This window comes from Stegostoma tigrinum, chromosome 25 (genome assembly GCF_030684315.1).
Source record: "Stegostoma tigrinum isolate sSteTig4 chromosome 25, sSteTig4.hap1, whole genome shotgun sequence".
Taxonomy (NCBI): domain Eukaryota; kingdom Metazoa; phylum Chordata; class Chondrichthyes; order Orectolobiformes; family Stegostomatidae; genus Stegostoma; species Stegostoma tigrinum.
The window spans coordinates 15,985,741-16,013,388 of NC_081378.1; the positions used below are offsets into that span (position 1 = coordinate 15,985,741).

The following is a 27,648-nucleotide window of genomic DNA, read 5'->3' on the forward strand; positions in this document are numbered from 1 at the left end:
TGAACTCAAATTCATTCTCCCTTTGTGCATGGAAGTTTGACCCTTTTGGTTCCCTTCTTGGTGGTCCAGGTTCATCATGACTGCAGCACTTTGTAATTCATGATGTCTGCTGCTGGTCAAGCTGCAGATCCGCCTTTGGATCCATATCTCTGGAACATCCAGAATATTGCTGGCTGCTTTCAAATGTGAAGACATAGGAAATTGCTACTGTTGTCACAATTTATTTCCAGGGCCCCTGATCAATTTTCATTTCTTGAATTTTGGATGTGGGACACAGCAGTGTTGCCTGGAATTTTTCTTCATTCTGCTCGGATCTATGCGTTAACCGGCTGAAGAAAGAAACCTGCAGTTCTATGGACAAGAGGCACAGGAGCAGGACTAGCTGAGATGCTCGTGCAGAGAACTTGCAAGGACATAATGTGTTGAATAGCCTCCTGTGTTTCCAGTACTGTATTATACTGGCTTCACACATCAGTTCATAGATTACTTCTTATTCATTTGTTTGCATTGCCACCACAAAACTTACTTTAACCTGCAATAATAATACTTCTGGACAAAACTGATACTAACGCACCCAAGTTGGCAAAGCCTATAAAGAGCATGCAGTTTTCTATAACTGTGTATCTTCTGTAAGTGGACGGCATATAGTGGCATGAAAGTTAACAAGCAAGTAAGGGAGCATGGATAGGCAGCCAGGTCAACTGACAAAGACTCTGCAATCAACCAGTGACCACAATCTATGTGGTGGAGATTATGGAACTTGAGGTTGGCTCTTGACGCCCTTGAGATTTTAAATCACTCATTTGACCTGTTTATTTCCAGCAGATAACAGTCAGAGTGTGAAAAGAATTCAGAAATGGTTGATTTCCCTGCTTCGATTTCAAGTCTTGCTGGGACTCAAAGATCTCAAAGTGAAAGACACACAGACAGTAAAAGAATGAGAGTGGAATTTTCTCTTCCTCGCTGTGGTGACTGTAATGGCAGGAAAGGTGGCAAAGTACAATGAGAATTAAAATGATCTGATCTCGTTGTAAGTAGTTTTGTCCTTAAGCATTAAATGACAACTTCAGAATGAGACAGGCTTTAAGAGGTGTATTTTAATGTGGTTTTGTTTGTGAAGAAAGGTTGAGACAAAGGTACCAAACAGCCTCTTCCAAAGCCAATAAAATAGATACAGTTTGAGGCCTTGGTTTTTCTAAAGATTGGAACAATATAAGCAGCCTGAATGGTTGGGGTCATGCTCCCATAGAATCAGGACGTCTTTTTCATGTTAACCTTCAGCAGTAGTTGCTGGGTTCATGAAGCTGAATGTGGAAGCTTTTATTCCTCTCCCTGTTACAGCTAAAAGCTGGGTTCTCTTCCAGCTGCTAGAATTGCATGTAACACAATCCGTTTTACTTAATTTGCCTTTGCCAAGTATGTGTTTATGGCATGTTACTATTTTTGACAGTTAAATAGTAGTCATTAATATATAAATTAATTTGTTAAGCATTTTGATAGAGTCATAGTTAAGCCAATTGTTTTCTTTTACTTTTATTTTGCCTGTACTTGAATTATAGTGTATGAATAAAGTAAGTTTTGTTTCAAGCCTGGTGGTTTGACCAATTAAATTGCATCTGGAGCACAACACCTTACACTTAACTTTAAAATAAGAAAAAGTTAGGGTCTAGGCTATTTTCTTACCATATTGTGAGAGGTTTGTTCTGGTCCATAACACCCTTGAATAATGACTAACTTAAATACATGTATTTGCATCTTATGAGAATACCAACATTGCTAATTTATATGACACTTCCCATGTTGCCCTCTTTCACTGAAAATCTAGACAGTACAAGTTCCCTACAGGTGAGATAAAGTCTGGTGAATGTTTGTCCCAACCATCACTCTTCTTCAGACGTTTCTGCATCATCCTTGACCCTTCATCCATGTTACTGTGCACTGATAAACTACCAGCCTCACCACATCAACGTGCCTACTCTCGGAGCTAAATAGACACAACTTCAGCCGTACAACAGTACACTAGAGCTCTGAAACACCCATGATTTGCATGCTTCTCCTACATTGCTTTGCACGCATTGTCACACACACACATGCACATGATGCATTTGCTTTCACTGGACATGCAGATCTTCAGCCTTTTTGAATGATTCCTTGGTACTCACCCACTTGACTGCTTACTTATAGTCTACCAACTTCTGTCACAATGCTTTTTTGGTGCACACTCACTGACTCTAGGACTGATTGCAGACTGCAAATCTTTTTATGCCCTGGATTACTTTCTTGGTGCTCAGGGTCTTCAGTACTCAGTTACAGACCGCCAACCTCTGTAACTGGCTTTGCTTTTTCATGCAGAGGGTGTGTTAGGAAACTTCTGACAGTAGGGAGCATCAAAAAGCTTTTCACACAGATAGGGGTGCAAATGTTGCTTTGCAGCCTTGGCTTTTTCAGATTAGGGGAAGTTCTTTTGGCCCTTTCCTTGCAATAACCAGTTTCTGCTTGAATAAACATCTTCCACTCACCTGAATCCTGCCTGCCTCCTGAGCTTTTGTCCCTGGTCAGGGGGTTATGCTCCTATAGGAACATTGAAAAATCATTCACTTAGATAGGGGTGCAAATGTTGCTGTGCAGTCTTTTACTTTTTCAGTATCTGCCCTGTTGCATGTCCCAGTGGTGCACACAGAACACACACTGCACGTGGGTTGTGTGAACGACAATGTGTGAAAGTGAAATTGGAGCAGTCCTCAATGAGGTGAAGTGGGGTTTGGAAATGCACCGCAGGAAGTCCTACACTTGCCCCCACACCTCCTCCCTCACCCCCATCCCAGGCCCCGAGAAGACTTTCCACATCAAGCAGATGTTCACCTGCACATCTGCCAATGTGGTATACTGCATCTGCTGTACCCGTTGTGGCCTCCACTTCAGCGGGGAAACCAAACGGAGGCTTGGAGACCACTTTGCAGAACACCTATGCTTGGTTCGCAATAAACAACCGCACCTCCCAGTCGTGAACCATTTCAACTCCCCCTCCTATCCCTTAGATGACATGTCCATCATGGGCCTCCTGCAGTGCCACAATGATGCCAGCCGAAGGTTGCAGGAACAGCAACTCATATTCCGCTTGGGAACCCTGCAGCCCAATGGTATCAATGTGGATTTCACCAGCTTCAAAATCTCCCCTTCCCCCACTGCATTCTAAAACCAGCCCAGCCCGTCTCCACCTCCCTAACCTGCTCTTCCTGTCACCTATCCCCTCCTCCCACCTCAAGCCACACCTCCATTTCCTACCTAATAACCTCATCCCGCCCTCTTGACCTGTCCATCCTCCCTGTACTGACCTATCCCCTCCCTACCTCCTGACCTATACTCACCTCTACAGGCTCCATCCTTGCCCCTTTAACTTGTCTGTCTCCTTTCCACCTATCTTCTCCTCTATCCATCTTCGCTCCGCCTTCCCCTCTCTCCCTATTTATTTCAGAACCCTCTCCCCCTCCCCCTTTTCTGATGAAGTTTCTAGGCCCGAAATGTCAGCTTTTGTGCTCCTGAGATGCTGCTTGGCCTGCTGTGTTCATCCAGCTCCACACTTTGTTATCTCGGATTCTCCAGCATCTGCAGTTCCCATTATCTCTGATACAAACTTTCTGCTGTACAGGAATAGCAATTTCTCTATAACGCAATTTTCTATGATGGTTTTCTCTAGCGCCATTTTCTTTAGCATGAGGTCAAGAAAGAACGCAACTGTCACATTGTAGGAGAACTACCTGTACTGACTTCAATGTGGACTTTATCAGCAGGTCAGTTATTGTCCAAAAGTGCATATTACAAATATTGGCCTAGACAATCGTGAACATTGTATTGTATCCACTAATTGCCTTCTTGTCATGCCAGTTAAACAATCATCATGAGAACAAGGAACTAAGATTACAGAACTTCATTCCAGTGCAAGTACTGGGACACAGTACTTCTGAAATGTCAAATTTTCACCCCTATAGTGAGAAAGCAAAAACATGGCCTGGGATGTGGAAGGGAGCCTTCTTTTTGATGAAGTATCATGGTAGTTTACTGGGCAGCAGAGTGGCTAACATGTGGCTTACTGAGAATACTACTTCCATGTTAACATGAAAACGTTGGCTGTTCTTTGTAAAATTGAATGAGATCATATACCTCAAAAGTCCTTATGAAGGCATGTTTAGGATCTCCTTGGCCTGCTTCCATGCTCTATGGTATGACGGGATAACATAAGGTTTCATTGCTATGGATAAACTTGAATTATTTTCCTGACATTCTCCACAAACTGATTGAACTCGTGTGGAAAACACAGTTGTTGGTATCACTGAGGTTTTGGTGTAACGTGAAAGACAACACGGAAAGAGATAATGATTAGCACTTCACCAGCAAGAACAGTAACTTCCAGCAGCCGCTACGCATCGTCCAGGCAGGGTAACAGCAAGTAGAGATCCACCAACAGAGAAAAATGATGAGACACTGCATCCCTTTTGTTTTCTTCAACTGTCCAGCCTCATCATCACTGAACTTTGCAATATGCTGATGGATTTGCATCGAGAAAGATTGGGTGGCAATCTCATCCTGATAGCTATCAAGTTCACAGCTTTCCTGAGTGTTTATGACGGAAACTTTGTTTCATTGAGTGAATGGGGATCTATATGACATCTCTTAATCCTCAACTCATAAATAAATCCAGATTGTTACTGATGCCATTTTCTCCACAGCACAGCTCTTCAGATCCTTTCACTGTGATGACAAAAGTCACCCAAAAAATCCCAGTGACCTCTGTATGTTTCAGGTGCCTTTTGAGATTCAGCAAAGAATATGTCCACAATCAATACAACAAAGTCCAAAGATACAGTACTAGTGAATTACACTTCAAATTTCAATATGAAATGGGATCCAAAAATAAAGCACCTCACACAATACTGAGGTAAAGATCAACTGGAGTATTTACCCATATAAATACTATGGATACAATACAGATCCTGCAGCAAGTAACTCATCTCCAGACATGTCAGAGCCTGTCAACCATCTGCAAGGCATGAGTGTGATGAATTACTCTCCACTTGCCTGAATGAGAGCAGCTCCAACAGCACTCAAGAAGCTTGACACTCTCCAGGACAGAGCAGTCCGCTTCAGTGACATCACATCCACAAGCTTCCACTGCCTCTACCACAAAAGCTCAGTAGCAGCAATGTGTACCACCTAGAAAATGCACAACAGAAATTCACCAAGGCTTCTTGAACTGCAATTTCCAAACCAACAAACCTCAACCATTTAGAAGGACAAGGGCAGAAGATATATGGGGACATTGCCACCTGCACATTACCCTTTAAGCCACTCATCATCCTGACTTGCAAACAGACAGCTGCTCCTTTGGTATCACTGGATCAAAATCCTGGAGTTCCTTCATCTATGACAATGTGCTTCTACCTACATCAAATCGAGTCAAGAGAACCTGGCACAACAACCCACAACCACATCCAATAAAAAAAAACTCCTCTGAAAGATACTCTGTTGGAGAAAGGCTACACTTGCTTCTTACCCCAGTCAGATTTCCTCTGATCAGGCCTAAAATCTGAGTTTTCCAAACCAAAAGTCATTCCTCAATTATTCTAAACTGAAATGATGTTAATTGCTGGCAATGCTTAGCCCATCTATTGTAAATCACTCCAGTACAAAATTTTTCATTAATTGTGGCTGTGTTCCCTGCTGTGTGTTACATACTGGATTAGATCACTGTACTGGGAGGACTACGTGATCTAACTTTTTTTATAAACTCTTCACAAAATTAATCAATCCCCATATGCCACTATTTTGAAATCCAAACTCTAAAATGAAGTTTTTATTTAGATATAACTATATCACACCACAGAAAAGTTTCCCATTCAAGTGACCATTGGGATGTGGTGAGCCATCAGAAGGTCACAGATTCCAACAGTCAATGGAAAAGTGTGAGTGGATTGAAGATGGATAGCAAAAATTAAATGAATTAAAAGATACATTTAATGAATAACGTTTGTTCTCTATTTATTCCCAGTGTTGTCACAAGTTTCTTTTGGGTTTCCAGAATCTTTGTACTGTTACAAAACATTAGATTCTTATGCAGAAACATCAATTTCTTTCTCAATATTTTGTGACACATGTGGTAAGTGTAGTCATTGCAGCCAAGGGAAAAGAAAAACTTCCGGTGACTGTAATAGGAAATTGATACTGATACTTACAACCAGAGTGTCTTTCTTTTTCCACAAGTTAATTTAATGCTTTTTGAGGAAGGTCATAACCTTTGAAGAAATATTTGACCACAACATTGGAGTGAATGAATGAGATTGTCATCAATAATGGGTAACGAATGAGTATGTTCCCCATTCCTACCAGACCAGGGTTGGGTAAAGTTTTTGGAAGGCCACATCTGGATGTTTTTCTACATGGGCTTTTTTTTACTTCTTTTGTTCCACACAGAAGTCTAACTTTGTGGAAATTGGGGGATTCTCTGGCTGGAGACTAAGCTATTGTGTCTGGATATGGTATTGGCCACTTCAGACTCAGAAGAGAAGAAATTTCTTGACTCACGCAATGACGAATCTTCAGACTTCTCTGGGCGAGAGTGGGGGGATGGTCAATCATTGACTGCATTTTCACTGAAATCAAATTAATTTGGGCCATTACAGGAATCTGAGCAGCACAGTGACTCAGTGGTTGGCACTACTGCCTCACAGTGCCAGGAACCTGGTTTAATTCCACCTTCAGGCAACTGTCTGTGTGGGGTTTGCACCTTCTTCTATGTTTGCAGGTTTCTTCTGGGTGCTCTAGTTTCCTCCCACAGTCCAAAGATGTGCAGGTGAGCTGGACTGGCCATTCTAAATTACCCGTAGTGTTCAGGGCTGTGCAGGCGAGGTGGATTACCCATGAGAGATGCAGAGGGTAGGAGAATGGTTCTGGGTGGAATGCTTTTCAGAAGGGCAGTATGGACTTGATGGGCTGAATGGCCTGATCCATACTGTAGGGATTCTATGATGGTGACGGGGTTTAGACCTAGAAGGTGGTAGATACATTCAGCTATGGTTTTATTGAATGGCTGGAAGGCCCATACGTTCGCATCCTGTTCCGATTTCTAATGTTCTTACGTCCTAGAACAGGATTGATGCAAAGTAATTGCATTACTTCCAAAACCTCCGTAATGCAATCAGATTTATCGATTGCCTGCCACAGACAAACCCCACATTAAGGCTGCCGAAGCTCTCACTGATGGAATTGTACATCATGCAGTGATACATGCAAAATCCAATAAGTTGCTCCAGAGAACACTTTTGGCGCTTTAGTCCATTCTCGGTAATCACTGGGTTAGATCTCAGAGTTAGCCAGCTTGCCCACGCCTCCTGCCCCACAGTGCGCCTAGGCTGCACGATTTACTTTTAAAGAAGAAAAATCTGCTGATCAAATATTCATTATATCCTTTGAACGTCACCTGAGGAGCGAATTTGTTACGTAATTTGAGAGCTCCATAAATCGGATTTCTGACCTGCGGGCAACAACCCCACCTCACACTGGATTGACAAAAGCTTCCTGAGGTTTCAGGTTCGCACGATTTGTTGCACAGTTTGACGAGGAAGCAGTAACCACAAGCCTACCACATCGCTTTGTAACATCTATCTCCAAAGATTGTGCGCAAGACAGCCGTGAAATTGCGCAAAGACTCTCTGCTTCCCAGCCATAACGCTGCAACTTCCACTGACAGCAGCAACCTGCCTCCAAATTTCCCTCTGGTTTTCCTAAGCAAAGATCTGAGATTGATAGTTTCTACTGGTTGAGGTGAGTAACTCAGTGCTCAAGGTTTTATTTTGACAGACGGAATCTCCTGTGGCGATGCGCATGGACCTAGGGGGCAATTTCAATGTTTAGTCGCAAAGTCAAATTGCATTTCAAACAATGTCCCTTGGGTATTGGTGGGGTGTGGTGAGAAGGTGGCAGGAGCTACCCAGGGAGTAACTGAAATGAACATGATCGATATACTAAAGGATCTGAGGAGCTGAGGAGAGGCCTCCTTCTGCATGCAAACATTCACATCAAAAAAAACCTGTTTAAATTTCCTATTTGATGCTGGCTGCTTACTCACCCAGTTGAATGTTGACTAAAAGTGGTTATTCTAAGTAAAGTTGGCAATAGAATGCAGTAAATGTCAGTGAAACCACAGGTTTATTCATCCCTCCGATACTGTCAAATGGCAGTGAATGGCAGTGGGAAGTCTTCTCTCATTCACACCCAGCAATGAGTAGAAGCCGATCAATCTGAAGATCCCTACTCAAATTCACAAGCATCATATTGGCATGAGCATTGAAGACTCTCCTCACTGAACAACCAATGATAATCTCTCTACTTTTGAAAGAAATCCCAGATGTCGTAAAAAGGCACCAATGACATGTTGTGCTAGAGTTACCACCAATGAAAATCTACTTGAAAATGTGAATAACACTTCTTTTTTCCTACAGAAAATGAGGGAAGTTTGGCTCTTACACAGCATTTTCTTCGTGGTTGCTCATAGTCAGGTAACATTCGTTGGGTAGGTAATTTCCTTGGGCCATTCTATGATGTTGGCCGCTCCTAGTGCTTCCTCTCTAGCCCTTCTTGAGCCTTTTCTAAAGTAATTAACCTTTCCCCACCTGTTTTTAGTGGAGTAAAGAGTTAATTACTTGCAAAAAGAGTAGAAGAGAATTCTGTGACTAAATTTATTTTTGATAAAGCGAAGCTAAAGAGAGATATATTCCAATTCATTAAAATTAATACCAATGAGGTGGAAATAAAAAAGTGGTTTAAGATGTACAATAAGTATGGGATATGATAGTACAGGTAAGGTTTGATATCAGAGCTTTTTTGTCCACAAATCATTTATATGGAACAGATTCTTAGAGAAGGACTAATTTAAGGTCAATTGAACCCTTTTAAAAGAGATAAATCAATACAAATTAGAGAAAAGATCTTTAGACATTCCAAAGCACTTTACAGCCAATGAAACACTTTTGAAATGTACACATTGTTATAATACAGGAACATTGCTGCAGTTTTCAATGTGATAATGGCTAGGTGTTTTTAACTGAAATGATTCAGGAGTAAATGTTGGTAACGGGATGACTTTCCTGCCCTTAACTCCAATAATGCCATGGGATCTCTTGTATTCATGTGGTAAAGCCAACAAGGTCTTGGTTAGGCTTCAGCTAAAGTAGATTTCCAACTGTGTAGCACTTCTTGAGGTTGTTGAAGTAGGTTGGCTCGCCAAGCTCATTTCTTGTTTCTCAGATTTTTCGTTACCATGCTTGGTAACATCCTCAGTGCAGCCTCCAATGAAGCGTCAGTGTATTTTCCCACCTGGTTTTTAAACTCTGGGGTCCATTGAGATGGAGTGCCTCACTTCCAGGTTTCATTCGTACTAGAATGCATATGGGGTCGAGTTCTATGTGTTTATTAATAGCATGCTTCATGGAGTGCCATGCTTCTAGGAATTCTCATGCCGGTCTCTGCCTAGACCGTCCCAGGATCTTGGTGTTGTCCCAGTCAAAGTGGTCGTTCTCCTTGTCCATGTGGATTGAGATGAGTGAGTATTGGTCACCAGCTAGTGTTCATGTACTCTTGTTATTAGTTCCCTTCCTGTTTGTCCAATGTCGTGTTTTTCATTGTCTCTGTAGGGGATCTTGTAGATGACATTAGTCCTGTCCATGGCAGGGCGTGGGTCCTTGGTTCGGGTGAGCAGTTGTCGTAGGGTTGATGTGGGCTTGTGTGACACTCTGATGCCCTGCATCCTAGGAGTCTTGTGGTGAGTTCTGATGTGTTTCTGATATAGGGTAGTGTGATGAGTGTGTCGGGGCATGTAGTCTCTTTCTGATGCTGCTCGTGTAGGCATTCTTCTGACCCAATTCTTTGGATATCCATTATTCTTGAAAACCTGGAAGAGGTATTCTTCTTCTTCTTGGCGTAGTTCCATGTTGCTGCAGTGTGTTGTTTCCCTTTTAAATAGTGTTCGCACGCAGCTTCGTTTGTGTGTGCTGGGATGGTTACTGTTGAAGTTCAGTACCTGGTCTGTGTGTATGGCTTTTTGGTGTATTTTCATTTGCAGTTCCCCATTTGTCTTGCGCTCCACCATGACGTCCAGGAATGGGAGCTGTTTGTTCTTTACCTCCTCTCTGGTGAATTTTATTCCAGTGAAGGTATTGTTTATAAGTTTGTGTGTCTCCTCTAATTTGATCTGTTTAATGACGACAAAGGTGTCGTCTGCACAGCATATCAACAGTTTTGGTTGGAATTGCGGAAGGTCAGTCCTTTCTAGTCTTTGCATCACTGCTTCTGATATGAGTCCGGACATAGGTGATCCCATGGTTGTCCTGTTGATTTGCCTGTATATTTGGCCATTGAAACTGAAGTGGGTGGTCAGGCATAGGTCCAGTAGTTTGAGCATGTTGCCTTTGGAGATGGTTTCACTGGGGTCATGCTCTTGTTCAAGTAGTGTTGTCATTGTTTCCCTTGCTAGTGGTATGTTTATTGATGTGACTAGGGCAGTGACATCAAACGATATCATGGTCTCCGCGCCCTCTATCTTTATGTATTTGATGGAGTTGACGAATTCTTGGGCTGAGTGGACGGAGTGGAGTGACTTGCTGACTAGGTGCCTGAGTCTTCTTTGTGTAGCAACTTCATCCAGCACTGGGATGTTAGCCTAGATTTTTGTGTTCAGGTCTCTGGAGTGCAGTTTGTGCCCACAAACCTGAATCACAGAGATGAGAGATCATCCACTGACCCACAGTGATGCCTGGCAGGCACCTGGTGTACACATTAAATGAGAATTAGAAAGAAGTTAACAATGATCTATGTGTACATGTGACAGGGACAGGTGGAGAAAGAGTTTAATGCCCCTTAAATTAAGGGATTGCATTATGAAGACAGGAGAGAAAGAATAGTTAGACATCGATTCTGGCAGGAATGGCTTTTCATGTCTGAATAAAAACCGAAAGAACTGCGGATGCTATAAATCAGGAACAAAAACCAAAGTTGTTGGAAAAGCTCTGGGGGTCTGGAGCGTCTGTGCAGAAAAAAATCAGAGTTAACATTTCGGGTCCAGTGACTCTTCCTCAGACTCATGACAAGAGTTCTGATGAAGGGTTACGTTTAACTTTTCCTTCACAGATGCTGCCAGACCTGCTGAGCTTTTCCAGCAACTTCAATTTTCTATGTCTGAATGTCACTAACTGGTAAATGTTTCAAAATTGTCAGTAGAACACATTTGATTATTCGTGCTACTTTCACAAACTGATGAATATTAAATTTGAAAAGTCACAACAAATTTACTTGTTTGAATCTCTTTTTATTCCTTTTTTAATTCTTATTTTGACAAATTTTTGTTCCAGGTTTAGGTTCTGGAGAAGTAGCAGACATTCTGTTCTCTAATAATGTTCTGAAAGTTCCAAACTCAGAGAATTGCCTGTTAGTACTTGTTTCTGAATTTCACTCACTGTGGAGATGTTCCATCTCCCTCTCTACAACTCCCACCCCCACGACAATCAGCCAAGGTGGGGCCATCAAAGCCTGGCTGAAGGTCAGACTATTTAAAGTATTTTTACCAAAAGTGCAGCATTTTCGATTGTGAGAAAAACATAAAAATGTAAAGCTAGATTAATGTTTAACGCTAATTTTTGTTGGAATTGTTATTTAAACCAGTCATTACGTAAATTGGGCATGTTCTTACTGGAAGAAAGAAATAAGAGATGGTATAATTGCTGTTTTTAACAAAAGTAAAGGAACTGGGAAAACATGATCATGGCACCTTATCCAGGACAATGTAACCAGAGGACAAAGGAGAGGGTTAAACTCGAAACCATGAAAACACAATTTCAGTGATTGCATCAGAGATAGTAGGAACTGCAGATGCTGAGAATCTGAGATAACAATGTGTAGAGATGGATGAATACAGCAGGCCAAGCAGCATCAGAGGAGCAGGAAGGCTGACGTTTCGGGCCTAGACCCTGCAATAGACATTTCTGAAGAAAGGTCTAGGCCCGAAACGTCAGCCTTCCTGCTCCTCTGATGCTGCTTGGCCTGCTGTGTTCATCCAGCTCTACACATTGTTATTTCAGTGAATGCACGGTCAGTCTCTGAACATGCTGCCTGGGGAGACATTGGGAACCGTTCATACGCATGCAATTTAGGTTGATTCTTTTTGGTGAATACACATTTAAAATGGGCAACCACTGCTTCTTATTCAATCCTGACCTTGAAAATGACACCCATGATTGAATAAGAAGACTGCAAAGTGTACTGTGAGATGTTCTCCGTGCTTGTTGGGCTAGTGCACACATCAGCACCTGGTCATAAAGTGGGGTATTAGATATACTGCTCAAGGTATCAACACAGGATCTTCTGCCTCCAAACTCTGTCTGTACAATCCCATTTCTGGTCATTCAACATTTCAATTTCAGTGGGGTACTTTTTTCCCTCAACAAATGGAAAGTGAATAATATCTTCATTATCCACTGGAGGATTCTTCATTGATGGTTGAAAGCTCTTTCTACTTACATCCAATATTTTTTTTAAAATAGTAAAGGAAGGACAATTGTGGTGCAGTGGTAGTGTCTTTCCCTTTGACTGAAGAGGCCTGAGTTTCAAGTCCCATCTACTCTACAGGTGTGTCATAACATTTCTGACCAGGTTGATTCGTAAAATATCTTAAAAGCACTAAGAGGGGTGCTTGTGGTGCAGTGGTAATGCCTCTACCTGTCGATCAGGAACCTGGGTTCAAGTCTCCCGACCTGTTCCAGAGGTGAAAAATAACTTCTCCAAACAGGGTGATTAGAAAATGATATTAAAAGCAGTAAGCCCCTTCCAACTCCATTTTGAGTTAACCCCCAACCTTTGGTAGCCTGCATTACAGAATAATCTTCAAGTCCTTGAAATTTGCTCTTAATTCCTGGAAATGCCAAAGGGCAACACAGTGGTTCAGCAGTTATCATTGCTGCCTCACTGTACCAGAGGCCCAGGTTCGATTCAACCTCAGGTGACTGTTTATGTTTTCCCCGTGTCAGCATGGGTTTCACGCGGTTTCTAGTTTCCTCCCACTTTTCAAAGATATGCAGGTTAGGTGTGTGCTAAATTGACCTGTCATGTCCAGGGATGCGTAGGCCAGGTGAACTAGCCGTTGTAAATGCAGAGTTACAGTGACAGAGTGGGGGCTGGTCCTGGGTGAAATGCTCTTCAGAGGGTTGGAGCAGATTCAATGGGCCAAATGGCCTCTTTCCATAGTGACGTTGACAATGTGATAAAGTGTAAGTTTTCATGAAGAAAACCTTTTTCCTGGACCTGATATAGACTTTGACACTCACTATATTTCTAAATCTTTCTCCTAAAATGTGTTGTCACCTGAGTCAATTATATAATTTGTTCTTATGTAGGTTTCCTTAATGGATACAACTCTTGAGATGTTCCATCCCCATGGATTCTATTGACCATGCGGCCTAGGCGTTGGTTTCTGGCCTGCACTAGAGGCTGGCTTCTTTGACTAAATTGCCCCAGATTGCAGCACCTCTGCCACTTATCTGAGGATAACTATTGTCTTCTCTCAGGAATTCAGAAAATATTTTACTTACATCCTAATGCACAAGAATGCATTACACTACAGTTATCTGATGTTGTAGATTATAAACTCTCCTGAGTTCATCCAGGAGGCAGGGAAGAATATTTTAAGCTTTCCAGAATAGCCCAAAGTTTTGCCCCTTTCAGCTTGTTTTTTTAGACCATAAGATATAAGAGCAGAATTAGGCTATTCGGCTCATCACGACTGCTCTGCCATTCGATCATGGCTGATATGTTTCTCAACCCCATTTGCTGGGCTTCTCAACATAAGCCTTGAGCTCCTTACTAATCAAGAACCTATCTATCGCTTTTTTAAAGTTAAATTAAATTCAATTAAATATATTTCTAAATAGAGCAGGCTCAATGGGCCTCATCATCTTCCTCATCCACTTTGTTTGACGTTTTTTGCATGTGTTTTACAGTTCCATTTCTTTTTATCCACTGTAGTCACCAAGTATTGCGTTTCCGCGTCAACAGTCAGGAGCAGCTTGCTATGGTGAAGTCCCTGGCAGAACTGGACTACCTGAAGGTAACTGTGCGTATTTAACCAAGATATTTTTCTTCTCAAAGACATTGTATCATTTGGAGATCCTGGGGTCTTGAGGCAGGCATTCATAATTACACATGTGCAAATGGGATGACTCCAAGACTGTAGATATCCATTTCTACCAATCTTTCTTTCCCTCTACAACCTTTTACAATGCAGTCATGGTATCACATTTCCAATCTATCTTGTTTACCTGACAGTCTCTTTTACTCTTGGAGTTTTATTGAAGCAGTCCCTTCACTCAGGTTTCTCAAAAATTCTCTTCTTTGTGCTTGAGGACCAGGCTTTGTGGCAACTGGAAAAAATGAAGTTAAGCCATCAGTGTTTAGTATCATTGCTGGAACTGGTTGATAGGGCTTTGGAACTATGACATTGAGCTACTCAGAGAAGTAACCTGCAGTAAAAAAAATATTTTTCCATAGGCATCCTGAAGTGTTTTATAAATGATAACCCACCTCTGCAATTTATAGACAGAAAATCCAGGAACATAACTAAAGAAATAAGAATGAGACCAGCAGAAGGAAACGCTACAATGTACAAGTCCATCCAAGTCCCACAGTGTCTTGACTTGGAGCTGCACTACATCGAAAGCTGTTTCCTCACTGTCACTGAATCAAGCTTCTTTGTAACAGCACTGTACGTGCACACCAAATGGACTGGATTGGTTGAAGAAGGCAGCTCACCAGCACCTTCTGCAGGGCAATTTCAGATGGACAATAAATGCATTAAAATAAACGTGCAGGAATGAGATTTGAACTAAATCTTTAGTCTCTGGAACAAGTGTATTACCAAAGCTGATAGTACTTTATATCTCATGATATTTATTAAATATTGCTGTAAATGTCCATTTCTGTCTCCTTTGCAGCTTGATTTCTGGAAAGAACCTGTAAGCATCACCCTTCCAATTGAACTCCGAGTTCCTCGCAAGCATGTCCGCACTGTCAAATCCTTCCTGGAGTCTAATGGTATCATATATTCTGTCATGATCAAGAACTTGCAGGTAAATGTGGAAAAATTTCACATTTCTAGGCCTTGCCATGTGAATTGCCACTTTTTGACTGAATGGGAAAACATGAAGGACGGGTTGCATCTGAACTGGAAGGGGACCAATGTCCTGGGTGGAAGGTTTGCTCAAGTAGTTCGAGAGGGTTTAAACTAGTATGGCAGGGGGCTGGGAACCTGAGCTGTATACCGGAGGTGAGAGTTGATGCAGATGAGGCAATAGCAAGAGGTAGACCAGCTAGTGGGAAGGATTTTCCTGGGAAGGAACTGAGGGATCAGTTAAAGTGTGTTTGCTTCAACGCAAGGAGTATCAGGAATAAAAGTGATGAACTTAGAGTATGGATCAGTACCTGGTGCTATGATGTTGTGGCCATAACAGAGACATGAGTTTCTCAGGGGCAGGAATGGTTGCTGGATGTTCCAGGGTTTAGAGCATTTAAAAAGAATAGGGAGGGGGGAAAAAGAGGAGGGGGTGTAGCACTACTAATTAGAGAGGGTATCACAGCTACAGAAGCTTCCATTGTCGAGGAAGATCTGCCTACTGAGTCAGTATGGGTGGAAATTAGGAACAGCAAGGGAGTAGTCACCTCGTTAGGGGTTTACTACAGGCCCCCCAATAGCAGCAGGGAGATTGAAGAAAGCATAGGTCAGCAGATTTTGGAAAAGTGTGGATGTAGTAGGGTTGTTGTAACGGGTGACTTTAACTTTCCCAATATTGATTGGAACCTCCTTCGAGCAGAAGATTTGAATGGAGCTGTTTTTGTAAGGTGTGTTCAGGAGGGTTTCCTAAATCAGTACGTTGACAGGCCGATGAGGGGAGAGGCCATTCTAGACTTGGTGCTCGGAAACGAGCCGGGGCAGGTATCAGATCTTGTGGTGGGAGAGCATTTTGGTGATAGTGACCATAACTGCCTCACATTCTACATAGCTATGGAGAAGGAGAGGATTAGGCAAAATGGGAGGATATTTAATTGGGGAAGAGGAAACTATGACGCGATTAGACATGAGTTAGGAAGCATGGACTGGGAGCAATTGTTCCATGGTAAAGGCACTATAGACATGTGGAGACTGTTTAAGGAACAGTTGTTGCAAGTGATGAATAAATATGTCCCTCTGAGACAGGCAAGAAGGGGTAAGGTAAAGGAACCTTGGATGACGAGAGCGTTGGAGCTTCTCATCAAAAGGAAGAAGGTAGCTTACATAAGGTGGAGGAAGCTAGGGTCAAGCTCAGCTCTAGAGGATTACAGGCAGGCGAGGAAGGAGCTCAAAAATGGTCTGAGGAGAGCCAGGAGGGGGCATGAGAAAGGCTTGGCAGAACGGATTAGGGAGAACACAAAGGCATTTTACATTTAAGTGAGGAATAAGAGAATGGTCAAAGAAAGAGTAGGGCTGATCAGGGATAGCATAGGGAACTTGTGTGTGGAGTCTGAAGAGGTAGGGGAAGCCCTAAATGAGTTTTTTGCTTCTGTCTTTATGAAAGAAACAAACTTTGTAGTGAATGAAACCTTTGAAGAGCAGGTGTGCATGCTGGAATGGATAGAGATAGAGGAAGCTGATGTGCTGAAAATTTTGTCAAACATTAAGATTGATAAGTCGCCAGGCCCGGATCAGATTTGTCCTCAGCTGCTTTGGGAAATGAGAAATGCAATTGCTTTGACACTTGCGAAGATCTTTGCATCCTCACTCTCCACTGGAGTCGTACCTGAGGACTGGAGAGAGGCAAATGTAATTCCTCTCTTCAAGAAAGGAAATAGGGAAATCCCCGGAAATTACAGACCAGTAAGTCTCACATCTGTCATCTGCAAGGTGTTAGAAAGGATTCTGAGGGATAGGATTTATGACCATCTGGAATAGCATGGCTTGATTAAATGCAGTCAACACGGCTTTGTGAGGGGCAGGTCATGCCTCACAAACCTTATCGAGTTCTTTGAGGATGTGACTAGAAAAGTTGATGAGGGTCGAGCTGTGGATGTGGTGTATATGGACTTCAGCAAGGCATTTGATAAGGTTCCCCATGGTAGGCTCATTCAGAAGGTCAGGAGGAATGGGATACAGGGGAACTTAGCTGTCTGGATACAGAATTGGCTGGCCAACAGAAGACAGCGAGTGGTAGTAGAAGGAAAATATTCTGCCTGGAAGTCAGTGGTGAGTGGTGTTCCACAGGGCTCTGTCCTTGGGCTTCTACTGTTTGTAATTTTTATTAATGACTTGGATGAGGGGATTGAAGGATGGGTCAGCAAGTTTGCAGACGACACGAAGGTTGGAGGTGTCGTTGACAGTATAGAGGGCTGTTGTAGGCTGCAGCAGGACATTGACAGGATACAGAGATGGGCTGAGAGGTGGCAGATGGAGTTCAACCTGGATAAATGCGAGGTGATGCATTTTGGAAGGTCGAATTTGAAAGCTGAGTACAGGATTAAGGATAGGATTCTTGGCAGTGTGGAGGAACAGAGGGATCTTGGTGTGCAGATACATAGATCCCTTAAAATAGCCACCCAAGTGGACGGGGTTGTTAAGAAAGCATATATGGTGTTTTGGCTTTCATTAGCAGGGGGATTGAGTTTAAGAGTCGTGAGATCTTATTGCAGCTCTATAAAACTTTGGTTAGACCGCACTTGGAATACTGTGTCCAGTTGTGGTCGCCCTATTATAGGAAAGATGTGGATGCTTTGGAGACGGTTCAGAGGAGGTTTACCAGGATGCTGCCTGGACTGGAGGGCTTATCTTATGAAGAGAGGTTGACTGAGCTCGGACTTTTTTCATTGGAGAAAAGGAGGAGGAGAGGGACCTAATTGAGGTATACAAGATAATGAGAGGCATAGATAGAGTTGATAGCCAGAGACTATTTCCCAGGGCAGAAATGGCTAGCACGAGGGGTCATAGTTTTAAGCTGGTTGGAGGGAAGTATAGAGTGGATGTCAGAGGCAGGTTCTTTACACAGAGAGTTGTGAGAGCATGGAATGCATTGCCAGCAGCAGTTGTGGAAGCAAGGTCATTGGGGCCATTTAAGAGACTGCTGGACATGCATATGGTCACAGAAATTTGAGGGTGCATACATGAGGATCAATGGTCGGCACAACATCGTGGGCTGAAGGGCCTGTTCTGTGCTGTACTGTTCTATGTTCTGTGCTACAACAGTTAAACAAAAACCAAAAGAATGGTGGATGCTGTGAATCAGAAACAAAATAGAAATTCCTGGAAAACCTTAGCAGGTCTGGCAGCATTTGTGAAGAGAAATCAGAGCTAATGTTTCAGGCCTATTTCTGTGCTTGAAGGGGAACATCCCAATGTGGAAACATCCCAAAAAATTGTAGATATTGTCTCAACAGAGGCAATTATAATTTAAAAGTGACATTTTTAACAAACAGATATGGATATATGTTATAACCCTTATAATATGAGTTTCTATGTGTATTCAAACTTTTCTTTCTGCCCGACGGAAGAGGGTGGACGATCGAATAACCAGGGTGGGTCAGTTCTTTGATTCTGTTGGTTGTTTCCTGAGGCAGTGGGAAATATAGATGGAGTCAGTGGACAGTAGGCTGCTTTGCAATGATGGACTGGGCTGTATGGGACTCTGTAGTTTCTTGTGGCCTTGGGAGGACCAGTTGCCATGCCAAGCTGTGGTGCATCTAGACAGGATGCTTTCCATGGAGCATCTATAAATATTGGCAAGAGTCCTTGTGGACAATTAGCTTCCTGAAGAAGTAGAGATGTTGTTGTGCTTTCTTGACCATCATATTGATGTGGGTGGACCAGGAAAGATTATTGGTGATTGTCACTCCCAGGAACTTGACACTCTCTGCAATTTCTGCCTCAGCACCATTGCGAGGCATACCCTACACTCCACTTCCTGAAGTCAATGACCAGCTCCTTCATTTTGCTGACATTCAATGGAGAAATTATTATCTTTTCACCATGCCGCTAAGCACTCAGTTTCTTTCCTGTGTTCTGTTTTGTCATTGGAGGTCCAACCTACAATGTTGGTGTCATCAGCAATTGTAAATGGAACTATGGCTGAGTTTGGTCACAGTCGTGAGTTTTTTAAGGAATATAGTAGGGGCCTGAATATGCAGCCTTGCTGGACACTGGTATTGAGGATTATGGTGGTAGAGGTATTATCATTGGTTCTTACTGATTGTGCTCTATGGGTCAGGAAGTTGAGGATCCAGTTAGAGAAGTTATTTAGGTCTTGGAACTTGGAGTTGTGTTTGTTTGGAATTATGGTGCTGAAGATGGAACTGTAGTCAATAAGTCGGAGCCTGATGTAGATATCATTGTTATCCAGATGATCCAGAGATGTGTGTAGAGGCAGGAAGATGGTGTCTACTGGAGACCTGTTGTGCTCGTAGGCAAATTGCAAGGAATCAAGGCATTTTGGTTGGCTGGAGTTGATGTGAGCCATGATCAATCTCTCGAAGAACATCATAATTACGGAGGTCTGAGCAAGGGGCCTGTAGTCATTCAGGCACATTGCATGATTTTACTTTGGCACTGCAATGATGGTGATCTTCTTAAAGTAGGTGGGGACTTCAGATCATAATAAGGAGAGGGTTAAGATGTCAGTGAATAGTCCCACCAGCTGGTCCACACAAGATCTAACTGCACAACTTGTAACATATAAAATGTTGTATAAGAGCAGTTACTGGACTGCACTAAGTAATTCATTGCCTATAAGTGATTTGAATTGATATTGGATACTTTATCAGATATATTTCTGATTTATGGCTCTTGAAACTGAATTACTGTCTAATCTTGCTTTTCAGTCTTTGGTGGATGAACAGCATGTAAGCACATTGAGTTCTGATCAGGGACAAAATGGGACCAACAGCTTTAATTATAGATCCTACCACACACTGAAAGAGGTAAGGTACTGTGTAGCTTATGCTGTTACCTTCAGAAGATCTCTCTCTCATGTTGAGACAACAGTGTGGAGCTGGAGGAACATAGCATGCCAGGCAACATCAAAGGAGCAGGAATGTTGACATTTTGAGTCAGGACCCTTCTTCAGAAAGTTCTGAAAAAGGGTCCTGACCCAAAGCATCTATTTTCCTGCTCCTCTGATGCTGCTTGGCCTGCTGTGTTCCTCCAGCTCTACACTGTGTTGTCTCTGACTCCAGCATCTGCAGTTCTTGTTATCTCTCTTTCATGTTACTAGGTTTATCCTGATAATTTACATAGCTACTTATTTCATTAAAAATGAGATATATTTTTGTACAGTATCTTTAACATAGTTGAACATCCCCAGATATTTCCCAGAAACGTGACAAAGTCTAAGACCAAGTCACAAAGAGATATTGAAGTGACGACTAAACCTTGTGGCAAAGTAGCAAATTTTAATGAGTGTCTTTTAGAATAATTGTTGGATAGAGAAGCAAATACAAATGGGAAGGGAATTTCAGAGTTTGTGGAATTAGAAGAAGCACAAGAAGTGGGAAATGGATGAAGGTAGAGATATTTTGTAGGATTGGTGTAGATTTACAAAGCCATGGAGAAAAATGAACACAAGGTGAAGAATTTTAAAATCAAGGTATTGCAGGTTAAAAAGCCAAAATAGATCAACAAGCACAGGACTGATGTGTGAAGGGAGCTTGCTGAGAGTTAGAATATGACAAATTAATGAGGCTAGAAGCATGAAACTAGGAAAGACACGGAAGAGGATTTCGGTAGAACTTGTTATGGAAGTGAAAATGAGTGGTCTCGATTATGCAGAGAATGCAGAACATGATTTTTCAGGTGCTCAGGTTTCCCCACTAATGTCAATCAGCCTGTGGCCTTTTAATGCCCCAAGGAGTTTTAATTAGCTGGAGATAGGATTTTCAACCCTCACTCAAGGGGAAGTCGTACCTCAGAGAGTGACAGGTCATGTGATTGACCAATAGCTCTCTAGTTCATGCAGTGCCCCTGGGAGCAGTGGCTATTAATGGAACTGCAGGCAGTCCTCAGATTCTAAATGTCAGGAGCACACAGGGCCAGATAAGTGTTGGAGTTTCACAGCAAAAACTACAATAAAGCAGGGGGAGGGGCATAAATCATGGGTCTTCAAGCATGCTGCTCCTGACTTTGGCTCTGGCACCATCCCCACAGCCCAAACTCTCTGCCCAAGCCTGACAGCACTGCCTCCAGACCCAAACACAATGATCCCACTACCCACAGACCCAAGCACATTGGACCCATCACCCCAGACCCAAACACAGTGGCCCTGTCACCCTGAGACCTAAGCACAGAGGCCCACCTCTGACCATAGAATAACAATCTACCACTGATCTAAGCACTGTAGGTCTTCTAGAAACCTGATATATCAGTTATTGGCACCAATGTAACGCCACCACCCACCCCTACCCATCTCACCTCCGGTATTTTTAGGGAATACCTTTGAGTGGGGTCTAAAAATTCAGAAAGATTGTCTATGAAGATGATGCCTCACTTATTTGCCCAAGGTCCAAACAAGGTAAGCTGATAGAATTTGATCTGCCCTTTCTCATCCCTGACTTTCTCCTGGTGCCCTGAAAATTACATCTGGGTGCCTCCTTTTGGGGTGGCTGCCCTAGTGTTCACTCAACGCCTCATAAAATTTCAAAAGTGTCTGGGTAAGTGGAAAGGTGGCAGGAAGGCCACAGGGGAAATTGTATGCCCTGGTACCACCAGCCTGCAATCGCACAGGCAGGGCCCCCTGTAAAATTTTACCTATTGCATCACAGAGTCATAGTCATAGTGATGTACAGTACAGTGAATATCCTTTGATCAAACTCATTCGTGCTGACCAGATATTCTAAATTAATCTAGTCCCACGTGCCAGCATTCAGCTAATATCCCTCGAAACCCTTCATATTCATATAACCATCCAGATGTCGTTTAAATGTTGTAATTGTACCAGCTTCCATCACCTCTTCTCATAGCTCACTCCATACACGCACCACCCTCTGCATCAAAAAGTTGCCTTTAGATCCCTTTTAAATCATTCCCGTTTCAATTTAAACGTATGCTCTCTAGTTTTGGATTTCCCTACCCTGGGGAAAAGACTTTGGCTATCCACGCCTATAACTTTTTGAAGAAGTGACGAAGAAGGATTGATGAAGGCAGAGTGGTGGATGTTGTCTATAAGGACTTCAGTAAGGCTTTCAACAAGGTTCTGCATGGTAGATTGGTTAGCATGGTTAGATCACATGAAATGCAGGATAAGCTAGCCATTTGGATACAATATTTGAAACTACAGGGTCAATAGCTTAAACTCGGACACTGTATTTAACATGTCATCTGCCTCAGCTTGCTGTAATGACTAGGGAGAGGGATGGAGGTGTAGCCAGGGAAAAAGGTTTATGGTGCAGCATGAGAAAATGGCATAAATGGACCTTCCACTTGGATTTAAAGGGTGGATTCAGTAATCTCACATTCCCATGGGGTGACTGACTCAATTGTTACACAGGTGGGAGAATTGTGCTGGTCACATCTCTTGTCTCTGATCTGTGCTGTCTTGAAACTCAGCTTCTTGCTTCAATCACAGGATGATTCAATGATCTTTACAGATGCCTCTGGTTTATAAGAGGTTAGCTGATTACATTATCCACATTCAGTTGCATCACTAAGTGTGAACATCAGGACCTGCCGGGTCCTGATGGCAGCCAAGATCCATGCAAATGTGGGTTTGTGCATCTGCCTAAGGCAAGGTGCCATGAACTTACACTCTGAGTGTTCAGATTCTATAACGGAGCTCTGACCTAAGGGTAATTTTGGACCATGTTGAGTCATTGCCTTGAAAGAATGTACCTCCCCTCATTTATGGCTAATGCTCCAACTAAAGATTAGGAAGAAGGTTTCATTGTGAAAAGCATTCTATGAAAAGATTCCTTATCAACCCATCCAGGGAAGGCCCAAGAACCTTGCACCTTATGAACACTTCCTGTTGCATGGTTTAAGTCACAATTCAAGAATACATTGATATGTCATGTACATTTTCTATTTTTGGTTTCTCCCCAGATTTTTAGATGGCTGAAGGATCTTGCTGCTGAAAACCCGCAATTAGTCCGAAGAATCAGAATTGGTAGAAGTTCTCAAAGGCAAGCTCTTCATGTCCTTAAGGTTGGTCAGAAACTGAAGACATTTATTTTCTCATCATCACACAAAAAGCTTATGCTGTTTCAGTGTAGTTTGCTGGTGCCCAGCTGATAATTGTCACTTAATAACATAAAATGTTAACATCAATTGCATATTTGATAATTGGATTCATAAGACAGCTTCCTGCCCACATCCCATAAACAACTATTATTTTACAAGATCACATTCTAAATCACACGCTAATGGGTGGCGTGACGATGGGGTGCAGTGGTGGAAGTGTGGGAGTGGCAGTTGATTATCTTCTGAGCTTGGATGTTGAGGCACATTAGTGGAATAAAAGAAGCACATAACTCATGTTAGAATTTATCCAGGAGTACTGTACACTGTTAGGGAAGGAAAAGCCAGTTCAAGATGCAAACTGCTGTGGCTGATTTTACCTTATCTGTTCCAATACAATCCAAGTTCAAGCAAGAGAAGGTGAAGGAAGATTTGACCCTCAAACTCAGCTAAAATTGTCAGAATGTTCTCACTTTGTCTGTTTTAATATGTAGTTACTCAAAGCTGAGACAGTCCAAGTACAGGTCATTAGAAAGGGTCTGATTGAATGGTATAGTTCTAGTGTTCTGCAGCTCTCTTTATTGCAGCTAGTCATCTTCCCTATTTATCAATTTTACCGTAAGCAGTGCTACTTGAGCTATCTTCTTGCTGTCAATGTCTGAGTAAGCCATCCTTTGTGTTCCTTCTCCCCTTTGCATCCTCAATGAGCCGGAACTGAAATGATAAACTGCAGGTACCTGTATTATCAGGAGAATCAGGCCAGATCCAAATCAAGGCACACAGTGCTCATTTCCAATCCTGAGTATGTACAGCCATGTGCACTTCCTGATAGTTCTCAGAGATAATGGGAGCTGTAGACGCTGGAGAATCCGAGATAACAAAGTGCGGAGCTGGATGAACACAGCAGGCCAAGCAGCATCTTAGCAGCACAAAAGCTAACGTCAGCTTTTGTGCTCCTAAGATGCTGCTTGGCCTACTGTGTTCATCCAGCTCCACACTTTGTTATCTCCTGATAGTTCTATTGCCTTCCAGGAGTGTGACAGCTGTGGAACTGACCCCTCTCTAACTCTAAACTATTATTTGCAGAACTGAAAAACCATCAAGCTCCTTGACTCAATCTGTTTTACCTTCCATAGAACATAGAACATTACAGCACAGTACAGCCCCTTTGGCCCTCGATGTTGTGCCGACCTGTCATACCAATCTGAAGCACATCTAACCTACACTATTCCATGTACGTCCATATGCTTGTCCAATGACCATAACACCATAAGATATTGGAGTGGAAGTAGGGCCATTCGGTCCATCAAGTCCACTCCACCATTTAAATCATGGCTGATGGGCATTTCAACACCACTTCCCTGCACTCTCCCCGTAGCCCTTGATTCCTTCTGAGATCAGAATTTGTCGATCTCTGCCTTGAAGGCATCCAATGTCCCGGCCTCCACTACACTCCGTGGCAATGAATTCTACAGGCCCACCACTCTCTGGCTGAAGAAATGTCGTCTCATTTCAGTTTTAAATTGACCCCCTCTAATTTTAAGGCTGTGCCCACGGGTCCTAGTCTCCCCACCTAACAGAAACAACTTCCTAGCGTCCACCCCTTCTAAACCATGCATTATCTTGTAAGTTTCTATTAGATCTCCCCTCAACCTTCTAAACTCTAATGAGTACAATCCCAGGATCTTTAGCTGTTCATCATATGTTAAACGTACCATTCCAGGGATCATCCATCTGAATCTCCGCTGGACAAGCTCTAGAATGTCCTTCCTGAGGTGTGGGGCCCAACTTGGACACTCTAAATGGGGCCTAACTAGAGCTTTATAAAGCCTCAGAAAGCACATCGCTGCTTTTATATTCCAACCCTCTTGAGATAAATGACAACATTACATTCGCTTTCTTAATATTGGACTCTACCTGCAAGTTAACCTTTAGAGAATCCTGGACCAACACTCCCAGGTCCCATTGTACTTCTGCTTTGCGAATTTTCTCACCATTTAGAAAATAGTCCATGCCTGTATTCTTTTTTCCAAAGTGCAAAACCTCACATTTACTCACATTGAATTTCATTAGCCATTTCCTGGACCACTCTCCTAAACTGTCTAAATCTTTCTGCAGCTTCCCCACCTCTTCAGTACTACCTGCCTGTCCACCTATCTTTGTATCATTGGCAAACTTCGCCAGAATGCCCCCAGTCCCTTCATCCAAATCATTAATGTATAAGGTGAACAGCTTAAATGTACTTAAAGTTGGCGAATCTACTACCGATGCAGGCAAAGCGTTCCATACCCTTACTACTCTCTGAGTAAAGAAACTCCCTCTGACATCTGTCCTATATCTTTCACCCCTCAATTTAAAGCTATGCCCCCTCATGCTCGCCGTCACCATCTCAGGAAAATCCCTATCCACCCTATCTAACCCTCTGATTATCTTATATGTCTCAATTAAGTCACCTCTCAACCTTCTTCTCTCTAATGAAAACAGCCTCAAGTCCCTCAGCCTTTCCTCGTAAAACCTTCCCTCCATACCAGGCAACGTCCTAGTAAATCTCCTCTGCACCCTTTCCAAAGCTTCAACATCCTTCTTATAATGCGGTGACCAGAACTGTACACAATACTCCAAGTGCGGCCGCACCAGAGTTTTGTACAGCTGCAGCATAACCTCTTGGTTCTGGAACTCGATCCCTCTATTAATAAAAGCCAGAACACTGTATGCCTTCCTAACAGCCCTGTCAACCTGGGTGGCAACTTTCAAGGATCTGTGTACATGGACACCGAGATCTCTCTGCTCATCCACACTACCATGAATCTTACCATTAGCCCAGTACTTTGCATTCCGGTTACTCCTACCAAAGTGCATCACCTCACACTTGTCCACATTAAACTCCATTTGCCACCTCTCAGCCCAGCTCTGCAGCTTATCTATGTCGCTCTGTAACCCACAACATCCTTCGTCACTATCCACAACTCCACCGACCTTAGTGTCATCTGCAAATTTACTAACCCATCCTTCTACACCCTCATCCAGGTCATTTATAAAAATGACAAACAGCAGTGGACCCAACACCGACCCTTGTGGTACACCACTAGTAACTGGTCTCCAGGATGAACATTTCCCATCAACCACCACCCTCTGTCTTCTTTCAGCAAGCTAATTTCTGATCCAAACTGCTATATCTCCCACAATCCCATTCCTCCTCATTTTGTAAAATGGCCTCCTGTGGGGAACCTTATCGAAAGCCTTGCTGAAATCCATATACACCACATCAACCGGTTTACTCTCATCTACCTGTTTGGTCACCTTCTCAAAGAATTCAATAAGGTTTGTGAGGCACGACCTACCCTTCACAAAACCGTGCTGACTATCCCTGATCAAATTATTCTTTTCAGGATGATTATAAATCCTATCCCTTATAACCTTTTCCAACACTTTACCAAGAACTGAAGTAAGGTTCACTGGTCTATAATTACCAGGGTTGTCTCTACTCCCCTTCTTGAACAGGGGAACCACATTTGCTATCCTCCAATCTTCTGGCACTATTCCTGTAGACAATGACGAGTTAAAGATCAATGCCAAAGGCTCGGCAATTTCCTCCCTGGCTTCCCAGAGGACCCTAGGATAAATCCCATCCAGCCCAGGTGACTTATCTATTTTTACACTCTGTAGGATTTCTAATACCTCTTCCTTGTGAACCTCAATCCCACCTAGTCTAGTAGACTGTATCTCTGTATTCTCCTCGACAACGTTGTCGTTTTCTAGAGTGAATACTGTCTAAAAATATTCATTTAGTGCTTTCCCTATCTCCTCTGACTCCACACACAACTTCCCACTGCTATCCTTGATTGGCCCTAATCTTACTCTCGTCATTCTTTTATTCCTTAAATACCTGTAGAAAGCCTTAGGGTTTACCCTGATGCTATCCGCCAACAACTTCTCATGTCTCCTCCTGGCTCTTCTGAGCTCTCTCTTTAGGTCTTTCCTGGCTACCTCGTAGCCCTCAAGTGCCCTAATTGAGCATTCACCTCTCATCCTAACATAAGCCTTCTTCTTCCTCTTGACCAGAGATTCCACTTGCTTTGTAAACCACGGCTCCCGGCGTTCTACAGCTTCCTCCCTGCCTGACAGGTACATACTTATCTAGGACACACAGGAGCTTTTCCTTGAATAAGCTCCACATTTCTAATGTGCCCATCCCCTGCAGTTTCCTTCCCCATCCTATGCTCCCTAAATCTTGCCTAATCTCATTGTAATTGCCTTTTTCCCAGCTATAACTCTTGCCCACTGGTATACACCTATCCCTTTCCATCACTAAAGTAAACACAACAGAATTGTGATTGCTATCACCAAAGTGCTCCCCTACTTCCAAATCT

General features: G+C 42.8%; 1 protein-coding gene across 3 annotated transcripts in view; it reads left to right on the forward strand.

The window, feature by feature from the left end:
- Positions 1–7,555: 7,555 nt before the first annotated feature.
- The window catches only part of LOC125463039 (carboxypeptidase A1-like), a 38,613-nt gene continuing 18,520 nt past the window's right edge, over positions 7,556–27,648 (forward strand). For 2 of the 3 annotated variants that reach the window (XM_048553668.2, XM_048553670.2), the window contains exons 1-6: positions 7,556–7,818; positions 8,496–8,566; positions 14,065–14,146; positions 15,030–15,164; positions 19,933–20,031; positions 23,144–23,245. In XM_048553668.2, coding sequence (XP_048409625.1) covers positions 8,499–8,566; positions 14,065–14,146; positions 15,030–15,164; positions 19,933–20,031; positions 23,144–23,245 — 486 coding nt within the window. In that variant the 5' untranslated portion in view covers positions 7,556–7,818; positions 8,496–8,498. The remainder of the gene's footprint in view (positions 7,819–8,495; positions 8,567–14,064; positions 14,147–15,029; positions 15,165–19,932; positions 20,032–23,143; positions 23,246–27,648) is intronic. The other variant, XM_048553669.2, reaches the window with a different exon arrangement.